The sequence below is a fragment of the Bubalus bubalis genome, chromosome 5 (genome assembly GCF_019923935.1).
Source record: "Bubalus bubalis isolate 160015118507 breed Murrah chromosome 5, NDDB_SH_1, whole genome shotgun sequence".
Classification (NCBI taxonomy): Eukaryota; Metazoa; Chordata; class Mammalia; order Artiodactyla; family Bovidae; genus Bubalus; species Bubalus bubalis.
This window is the reverse complement of record NC_059161.1, coordinates 1147640-1157967: the sequence shown is the minus strand read 5'-3', so window position 1 is coordinate 1157967 and position 10328 is coordinate 1147640. Positions and strand designations below refer to the sequence as shown.

Sequence of the window (10328 nt, the reverse complement as noted above, 5' to 3'; positions counted from 1 at the left end):
GGCCAGGCTGTGGATCCTCCGGTTGAAATTCTGCCTGTTGAGAAACCAAGGTGACTACACAACGTTAGTTACTGGCAGGCCCTCCAGCTCTACGAGCCTGTCTCTCGCTGAGCATCTGCACGCTTGAGATTTCCAGCTCCCGCGGGGTGTGTGTCTACGTTTGACAGGACTCTGCCTGTTGGAGCCGGAGCGGTCCAAGCGGCCACGGACCGAAGGCTGGGGAGGAGGGGCTGGAGCGGCAGCCCCTCGGGGTAGGGCTCGGGGTCTGGGGGAAAGGGGTGGGGCGCCGGGTGGCCCCGCCCATCGGCCCCGCCCCAGACCCTCTCCAATCCAGGCCCCGCCCCCTCGGGCCCCCGCCCACACCGCCCCCTCCCTCCCCGCGGCGCATTGTGGGATCCGGCGGCCGGCTGCGCGGCGGGCTCAGCGGTTCTCGTCATGGGGCTGCAGCCGGTAAGACCCTTGCTCCGTACCCCGCGCCGGGGGACTCCGCCCCCTCTGGGACCCGGCACTCAGGTCCGGACCGGGGGCTGTCGCCGCCGGCCCCGCCCAGCAGGGCTTCCCGTCCTCCCTGGATGCCGGGGTCCCGGGGCCGCACGCTTGGGTTGGGGACCCCACCCAGGCTGCCCCCGGGCCTCGGCTGGCCCTGGGCCGGAGTCCGGGTTAGCCCTCCTGGGGCGCAGGTCTCCGGGGCCCGCCCCCGCCCGCGCCCTGGGCTCTTCCCTGGCGCGGCGGTCACTGCCCCCTCTGCCTGCAGAGCCCGGTCCTGCTGGCCTCCCTGGGCGTGGGGCTGCTGACGCTGCTCGGCGTGGCTCTGGGCGCCTACCTGGTGCGGAGGTCCCGCCGGCCGCCGGTCACGCTCCTGGACCCCAATGAGAAGTACCAGCTGCGACTGCTAGACAAGACGGTGAGTTGTGGAGTAGGGGCGGGGCCGGAGCTCCGCTAGACTGTGGCTGGGGTGCTCGGGAGCCTTGGCCGCATCAGACCTGCCTGGTGAGACGCTTGTCATCTGTCCTCCAGACCGTGAACCACAACACCAAGAGGTTCCGCTTTGCCCTGCCGACGGCTCACCACGTTCTGGGGCTGCCTGTGGGTAAGAAGGGTGGCGTGGGCTCCTTTCCCTGGTGTCTTGACAGGGTGGCTCCCCTCCTGGGGTCTCCTGCACCAGACTCCTGCCTTCCGGTGCCTTTGCACTGTGTCCCCCTTTCCCCACCAGGCTGTGAGGTGCCCTGGGCCACTCTGGGCGTGGCTTCGGTGCCCCCAGACATCTTCAGCACTCAACACTCCCCGCTCCTTCCTGCAGGATTTGAGCAAATACTGCTCCTGAGAAAACTCTGCCCTTCTCCCCATTGCCCAGACCTTCAGCTCTCCACTAAGGTCCTGGCAGTCGCTGATAAGAGTTTCTGCAGAGGGCAGCTTTTGAAGGGTCCAGCTAGGGCCTCAAAGGGTTGAATCCTTCCTGCCTGGTAGCTCACGGGGACCCCAATAGGGAGCAAGATGCTTTTCTCCTCTCAGACCTCCCAGAGTGTTTTGAAAGGTAGCCTGAGTGCAGCCGGTCCACATGTAGCTCTGCACGTGGTCCCCAGGCAAACATGTCTACCTCTCTGCCCGGATCGATGGCAGCCTGGTCATCAGGCCATACACTCCCGTCACCAGCGATGAGGACCAGGGCTACGTGGATCTTGTCATCAAGGTAAGAGGGTCAGAAGGAGCCCCCGGAGCCCTTGTCCTCCTCCCTCTGAGCTTTGTAGAAACTTCCAAGATGTGTTGGATAGGAGGCATTGCATGTCCTTTGTGGACGTGAAGACAGAGCCCTGGTGTCATCCCTGCCCAGCTTCAGGAAGGTTCTGTCACCGGGGGACTCAGAAGCCAGGGACATTCAAATAAAGTTCTTTCCATTCTGTCGTATCAGGTCTATCTGAAGGGTGTGCACCCCAAATTTCCTGAGGGAGGGAAGATGTCTCAGTACCTGGATAGCCTGAAGATTGGGGACGTGGTGGAGTTTCGGGGGCCAAGCGGGCTGCTTACTTATGCCGGAAAAGGTAACGGCCCACCCCCACGACTCTGGTGCCCGCGGACCTCTCTGCGGAGTGTGGCTCTGTGTGTGCGTGCACGTGGGTGAGGCCTGCCTGCCCCGCCTGTGAACACAGCCCCGGTGTTAGACGAAGGTGTCTTCCGCAGCCCCATGGCCCGAGATCAGTTCCGCATCCACACAGTTCAACAGCCATGACAGCCGTGGGGATGACTGACAGGCGTGCGCTGCTCCCGCTCTGCCTCAGAGACTCACCCCCAGGCCGGGCTGCAGAGAGCCAGGGATGACAGCGGCGTTCGCCCTTCCCATGGGAATAGCGGGTGCATTAGGCAGCCTGGGCGCTGCTCTGGGCCACTGGGGAGGTAGAGTCACACCTGGCCCCGTGCCTGTCGCCCTCGCCAGGGAGTGACCCTCTGCAGGAGGCAGCTAATGACTCACTGTTGCTCATCATGTGGGACAGACAGTCCTGGCCTGGTTGTCCCGCAAGCGCCTCGTTGTCAGGGCTGGCCCAGCACCCCCGCTCCAGGATCGGATTCCACAGCAGCTGCTGAGCTGGCCTGGGCTGTGTTTTCGACTCTGCATTTGTTTTCTTACGTCGCTGAATTGACTTTGTTCTTTCTCGCATCTCTTCACTCAACCTCTCAGGGAAGTTTAACATCCAGCCCAACAAAAAGGCTCCACCAGAAGCGCGCGTGGCCAGGAACCTGGGAATGATTGCCGGAGGCACAGGTGCTGGCCCCAGGGCTGCCCCCTCCCTCCCTCCATTGTGACCGTGGCTGTGCCAACTCCGGGTGCCCCTCAGAAGATTTGGTAATCATGGCCAAACGGGGGGTCCCCAGCAATGCCTAGAGCTCCCCGGGTGCTGCGAAACAAAATCACAGTCAGGTAGAAGCCCCCCCGAAAATTTATTTTTAGTTCACAGTATGAGAGAAAGATCAGGTGGGCTCTCCCAAGACCTCAAATTGAATGAATCTAATAAATTTTGCGTGAGAACAGAGAAGCAGCTAGGAATAGGACAGTGGAGAGAAGGAAAACTAGCATTGGGCATCTGCCTGTGTCAGACACTGTGCTAGGCTCTTTATATGTATCCGTGACGTAGGTATGAGCCTTCCCTTTTTAGGGATGAGAAAACGGAGGTTCGGAGAGGTTGAATGCTTTCCGCATGGCTGGAGGCAGGGTCAGTGAGCAGCTCTGCCCAGTTTCAAAGCTCAGGCACTTAACCTGCAAGTCCAGGGCTCCAGGACCCTCATCACGGAGTCAGTAGGTGCTTAAAGTCATCTGGGATATCAAGCCCTACCCTCCAGCGGACTTCAGGAGATTCCTGGATTGGTTCTTTAGAAGGATTTCAACAACATGAGGGCTTCCCTTGTGGCTCAGCTGGTAAAGAATCCGCCTGCAATGTGGGAGACCTGGGTTCAATCCCTGGGTTGGGAAGATCTCCCTGGAGAAGGGAAAGGCTACCCACTCCAGTATTCTGGCCTGGAGAATTCCATGGACTATAGCCCATTAGGTCGAAAAGAGTGGGACATGACTGAGCGACTTTCACTTTGAGTATTTTTTTCAACAACATGAACTTATGTGAACACTGAGCACCTGATCCCAAGTCACCTACCAGATAGGAAATTTAGTGAGTCTGGGATAAAGGGCACATCTGTCCAGAAATGTCGGTGCTGTGAAGTCACAGGAGAAGCACAGAGAATTAGGACATGAAGGAAAGCAGAGTTAAGGGCTGAGTAGAATTAAGCTGATCGAGTCGGGCAGCTCACAGGCAGGGATGGGAAGTGGGCCTCGCGTCTCACTGTGGGGCGTCTGTGCGCAGGAATCACTCCAATGCTGCAGCTGATCCGGGCCATCCTGAAAGACCCAGAAGATCCCACCCAGTGCTTTCTGCTGTTTGCCAACCAGGTTGCTTCGCTTTTCTCAGTCCTGGGATTTCATGGTTACTGTGTGGGGCGGGTGGTCCCGATGGGTACACTGGCCCAGCCTCTGCCCAGGGCTCTGCTGCAGTAGAGGGTCCTCCCCATAGTAAGCAGGACAGAGCATTGAGCCAGATTCCTCCCCTGAGAAAAGAGAAAGAGGAAACATTTGCAGAGTGTAGAGACTGGCTCCTTGAGTTTCCTGTTACACAGTCCATCTTCATTCCTTTTATTGTGTCAGTAAAGGCTCCTTCCCTCGCCTTCCCTTCATCCTAACTCCCTCAAAGCCTTGCTTATACCCTTGAACTTCTGCTTGCTTTTTCTTTCCTGGTCAGAAAGATGTTATAGCAGAGAATTTTTTATGTTTTGGAATCTGAGAAGGTTCCTAAAGACTGCTTCTCCTCTTCATTTCAGACTGAAAAGGACATCATCTTACGAGAGGACTTGGAGGAGCTGCAGGCCCGACACCCCAGCCGCTTTAAGCTCTGGTTCACCCTGGATCACCCCCCAGAAGGTACCTCCCCACTGCTGGACGTCCAGATCAGGGTTCCCCCTGCCGTGGGTTCTGGTCTCAGTGAAACCCCCTGATGCTGCCAGCCTCTGAGTGCATGGACACAGTGCTCCCCTGGACCCTTCCCTGCTGTTCCTGTTGACCGGGGCTGGCAGGGCTGGCTGTCCTGCTGACCATTGGGTGCTGCTGCACCTGGAGGCCTTCTGAGGAGCCGAGCCGGAGCACCGTCCCCTGCCCGCGCTGCCCCCCGAGGCCAGCACGGCTCTGGAAGGTGGCGCTGTCCTCTCCCTGTGCAGGTTGGGCCTACAGCAAGGGCTTCGTCTCTGCGGACGTGATCCGGGAGCACCTGCCCGCTCCCGGGGAAGACGTGCTGCTGCTGCTCTGCGGGCCGCCCCCGATGGTACAGCTGGCCTGCCACCCCAGCCTGGACAAACTGGGCTACTCGCCAAAGATGCGCTTCACCTACTGAGCCTCCCCGCACTCCCCTGGCCCTGTGGCTGCCCTCGGCCCCCAGTCAGCACCCAAAGGCCATAAGCCCTAGGCGCCCTTCCCGACAGTATCAGCCTATTTGCCTTACTCAGAGCTCAGGTCTGGATGGTCCCTGCAGGAACAACATCCTCATAGCCATGGAAGAGGGCCAAGGTGGAGTCTTCCCCTGGAAGGCCCCCAGTCTCCCTGTGATGACATGCAGGTCAGGCTCCTGGAGCAGATTCTCCCATGAGTCAGAGAAAAGGAAGCTTGCACACTTGTTCCAAGACTGGCTAGTTCCTTGATTGCATCACAGTCTTCTTTGTGTCTGTGGTGAAAGAACCCTGTTTAATGGGTTTCATTTAATATTTGGTGCTTAACCCATAGCAGACTGTGTATGGGGTGGGGGTACAGACTTACAAACCTTATCTTTAGAGACAAGGGAGTGGAGGAAATGGTCTCCTCAGCCTCAGAGAAAGGAATCTGAACTGCGTTTGGTGTCCGTCTTGCTCTGGACCTGCCGAGGCTGGAGGGAGGGGGCTGCCCCTGGTCTGAGACTGCTACTGCTGCAGAAACCTCTGGGTTATGCCAATAAACGGGGCTCAAGCCCTGGGTTTCATCTAAGAGGCCGTTGTGTCTGGCGTCCTTGTTTCCAAGGCTTTTCATGCTGAGAATGTGAAGAGGAAGTGTTTCCCAGCATAGAATTTTCTTCACGTCTTCTACTGAACCTCGGAGTGGTTGTGCCCTGGCTGAAATGTGAGCTGTCCCTAAAGTCCACACTCCTCTCAGCAGCTGTCTCAGCAAAGCCAGAAGCGCAGGGTCTCCCTGGAGACGCCTCAGGAGGATGAAGGAGAATATAAGCGAGAGGGAAGCTTTTGGAGCCCAGGTGTCCTCACAGTGGTCCCAGGTTTGGCTGCTCCTGCTCTCCTGCCTTCTCTCGGCCCTTCACTGCACTTGTCCTTCAGGGTGCCTGGCAAATAAGTCAGAGTATTGTCTTTCTATTTGGAAGAGAAGCCTTGGTCCTTTAAAAAGTAACCTGACCTCACCAGCCCTGGCCAGACTGGTTGGTGCCTGGACAGAGTTCCCTGGGCCCATCTGTCCTGACCACCCTTTTCCTGTTCCAGCAGCTGGGCCCAGTCCACTCCCTCTCAGCATCATAGCGGGGTCCCTCCCTCTTCAGATCCTCTGTTAGTCACACTGGCACAAAACAATGCATCAGGAGGAAGGTTGGCATTGTTTTTCTGCATGGAACTGTGTCTGACTTCTGGGGCCCCAGAAAGGATGGCTGTGGGGCCCCCCAGGGTAGAGCCAGTGCTGAATTGCTCCTGGTGTCCCTTCTGGCATGTCTTGATCAGCTGGCATGTGTATGTACCGGGCTCTGTGAGCACTTGGACACCTAACCACCAAAAAGGAAAATCTTGCTTAGGATTGTTGGGCTCAGAGAGTGAAACACCCCAGCAAAGAGAATTCCCTACACAGAAGCTCATTCCTTGTCTTGCACGGGTTTCTGTCTTATCCACTCAATATACAAACATTAAGGACTTCCATGTACCAAGCCCTGTGCTAGGTCCTGAGGATTCACTGTTCTTAGACCTCAAACAACTCATAGTCTAGAGTAGGACAATGATAAATAACTACAACACGGTGAACACTATGGAACAGATACAAGGTGCAGATGGTAAGAGTTTTGAAAAGATTCTGAGAGGAAGAGAAGAACGTTTTTTAGTTAAAAGCCACATTGCAGGCATCGTGCCAAATGTTCAGTTCAATCTCTCAGTTGTGTCTGACGCTTTGTGACCCCATGGACTACAGCATACCAGGCCTCCCTGTCCATCACCAATTCCCAGAGTTTACTCAAACTCATGTCCATCGAGGCAATGATGCCATCAACCATTTCATCCTCTGTCATCCCCTTCTCCCGCTTCAATCTTTCCCAGCATCAGGGTCTTTCCAAATGAGTCAGTTCTTTGCATCAGGTGGCCAAAGTATTAGAGTTTCAGCTTTAGCATCAGTCCGTCCAGTGAATATTCAGGACTGATTTCCTTTAGGATGGACTGGTTTGATCTTGTAGTCCAAGGGACTCTGAAGAGTCTTCTCCAACACCACAGTTCAAAAGCATCAATTCTTCAGCACTCAGCTTTCTTTATAGTTCAATTCTCACATCCATACATGACTACTGGAAAAACCATAGCCTTGACTAGATGGACATTTGTTGACAATGTCTCTGCTTTTTAATGTGCTGTCTAGGTTGGTCCTAACTTTTCTACCAAGGAGCAAGAGCCTTTTAATTTCGAGGCTGCGGTCACCATCTGCAGTGATTTTGGAGCCCCAAAATATAAAGTCTGTCACTGTTTTCCCATCTATTTGCCACGAAGTGATGGGACCAGATGCCATGATCTTAGTTTTCTGATTGTTGAGTTTTAAGCCAACTTTTTCACTCTCCTCTTTCACTTTCATCAAGAGGCTCTTTAGTTCTTCACTTTCTGCCATAAGGATGGTATCATCTGCATATCAGAGGTTATTGATATTTCTCACGGCAATCTTGATTCTAGCTTGTGCTTCATCCAATCCAGTGTTTCTCATGATGTACTCTGCATATAAGTTAAATAAGCAGAGTGACAATACACAGCCTTGACATACTCCTTTTCCTATTTGGAACCAGTCTGTTGTTCCATGTCCAGTTCTAACTGTTGCTTCTTGACATGCATGCAGATTTCTCAGGAGGCAGGTCAGGTGGTCTGGTATTCCCATCTCTTGAAGAATTTTCCACAGTTTGTTGTGATCCACACAGTCAAAGGCTTTGGCATAGTCAATAAAGCAGAAATAGATGTTTTCCTGGCACTCTCTTGCTTTTTCAATGATCCAACAGATGTTGGTAATTTGATCTCTGGTTCCTCTGCCTTTTCTAAATCCAGCCTGAACATCTGGAAGCTCATGGTTCACATACTGATGAAGGCTGGCTTGGAGAATTGTGAGCATTACTTTACTAGCATGTGAGATGAGTGCAATTGTGCAGTAGTTTGATCATTCTTTGGCATTGCCTTTCTTTGGGATTGGAATGAAAACTGACCTTTTCCAGTCCTGTGGCCACTGCTGAGTTTTCCAAATTTGCTGGCATATGGAATATAGAACTTTCACAGAATCATCTTTCAGGATTTGAAATGGCTCAACTGGAATTCCATCACTTCCACTAGCTTTGTTTGTAGTGATGCTTCCTAAGGCCTACTTGACTTCACATTCCAGGATGTATGGCTCTACGTGAGTGATCACACCATAGTGATTATCTGGGTCTTGAAGATCTTTTTTGTATAGTTCTGTGTATTCTTGCCACCTCTTAATATCTTCAGCTTCTGTTATGTCCATACCATTTCTGTCCTTTATTGTGCCCATCTTTGCATGAAATGTTCCCTTGGTATCTCTAATTTTCTTGAAGAGATCTCTAGTCTTTCCCATTCTATTGTTTTCCTCTATTTCTTTGCACTGATCACTGAGGAAGGCATTTTTATCTCTCTTGGCTATTCTTTGGAACTCTGCATTCAAATGGGCATATCTGTCCTTTTCTCCTTTGCTTTCGCTTCTCTTCTTTTCTCACCTATTTGTAAGGCCTCCTCAGACAACCATTTTGCCCTTTTGCATTTCTTTTTCTTGGGGATTGTCCTGATCACTGCCTCCTGTACAGTGTCACTAACCTCTGTCCATAGTTTTTCAGGCACTCTATCAGATCTAATCACTTTAATCTATTTGTCACTTCCACTGTATAATTGTAAGGGATTTGATCATGATCATGGTGTAATTGAATCCTTATGATAATCCTGAGTCTGGGATTCAGGATATGTAGGAAGTCACATAGCTGGTCAGTGGCTGGCAGAGCCTGAGTGTGAACCTAGGATTGTCTTGGTCCAAAGCCAAAACCAGAACTGGGCATTTTAAGTTGCTTGGATCTTTTGAAAGAGAATGACGGGGTGGGTGATCCAACAGAAGGATCGGTGTGTACAAAAGCCTGAAGGACAGAAGAGAAGTTCATGTTGGAGAACTCGGCAAGTTCATTGAGGCCCAAATGCCAGAGGGCAAGTGGAGGCAGGTGAGGCCTGAGAGTGGGTGAGAGCCTTTAATGCCAAGCTGAGAGCAAACTCCTGTGGACAGCATCCATTTCTGAGGGTTTTATACAGTGGGCAGCACATGATAGCTAAGATTTGTGAAGCATTTATGATTTAACAAGCACCAAGCCAAAAACCTGCAGAAATTATCTCAATCCTGACAAAGAGCCTATGAAACAGCAGTGTTTTATTCCTATTTTTCAGACGAGGTACTTATCATGGAGGGTTCAAAAATGTGCTCAAGGTCAGAGGCTAGCCAGTGATGGAAGCCTGGGTCTATGTGATTCCAGAGCCTACAGTTTTAACCAGCACCTGGAGAATTATTCCCACTGCCCTGAAGCATCCGTTCAGTTCAGTCGCTCAGTTGTGTCCAACTCTTTGCTATCCCATGGACTGAAGCACGCAGGCTTCCCTGTCCATCACCAACTCCCACAGCTTGCTCAAACTCAGGTCCATTGAGTCGGCTCTGCTCATTGGAAAAGACCCTAAAGCATCAGGATTATAATAAACCACCTTGTCTCTGCATCTTGAATAGACTGGTCACTTACCAGCCTTGTGACAAATGAGGTGTCACGCCCCCAGATGGCGGCTGCAGCACCCTGTGGTCCCCATCCAGCCTCAGCCGGAGCCCGGGCCAGAGCAGGGAGTCCGCAAGAAAGTCCAGCCAATGCCGCGCCGCTATTCCTGACCAGGAACCTGCTGGCCTCTTGCCTCACACGCGTGGGGCCCTCAGTAAGTATTTGCAGAAAGGAAGGAGGGGCCATGAGGTTAAAGAAGAGGGATTAAGAAGTGCCCAGCCTAGAGGACAGGTGCGGGATAGGAAATTCAGCATTGCTTCACAGGGCTCAGTCTAATTCCCAGAAATTCCTTCCTCAACGGGAGCACAGGTTAGCAACTTGTGGGGTGTGGGTCCCTCTAGGCTTTGCGTGGGAAGGTTTACGATTGGAGCAGAGCGAGGGGGCGGGGCCCGTGCGCGGGAGGCGGGGCCGAGGGGAGCGGACCTGCGATTGGGACTTGAGGCGCCGTCTTGCCGCGGAGGGGCGGCGCCGCCAGGAGGGGCGGGGCCCACAAGGGGAAGGCGGGGCCGAGGGGGCGGGCTTGTGGTCCGGACTGCGGAAAGATTGCCGGACAGAGGAGTCTTGGCGTGCTGCAGTCCATGGGGTCGCAGGGTGAGACACGATTTAGCGGCTGAACAACAACAAAGATCACCGGGCTGTAGAGAGCGGGGTCAGGTGGAGGGGCGGGGCCGTCTGGGGGCGGGACCAAGAGGCCGGCCTGTGATTGGGCTTCGCGAGAGCCGGGAGCCG

At 53.8% G+C, this 10328-nt stretch overlaps 1 protein-coding gene across 1 annotated transcript; it reads left to right on the top strand.

Moving 5' to 3' along the window:
* Positions 1 to 295: 295 nt before the first annotated feature.
* LOC102399011 (NADH-cytochrome b5 reductase 1) lies at positions 296 to 5548 on the top strand. The gene is made up of 9 exons (XM_006078449.3): positions 296 to 450; positions 755 to 904; positions 1018 to 1090; positions 1584 to 1690; positions 1910 to 2039; positions 2675 to 2758; positions 3849 to 3934; positions 4360 to 4459; positions 4753 to 5548. The coding sequence occupies exons 1-9, from the start codon at positions 436 to 438 to the stop codon at positions 4923 to 4925; spliced, it is 918 nt and encodes a 305-aa protein (XP_006078511.1). The 5' UTR covers positions 296 to 435; the 3' UTR covers positions 4926 to 5548.
* Positions 5549 to 10328: the final 4780 nt, after the last annotated feature.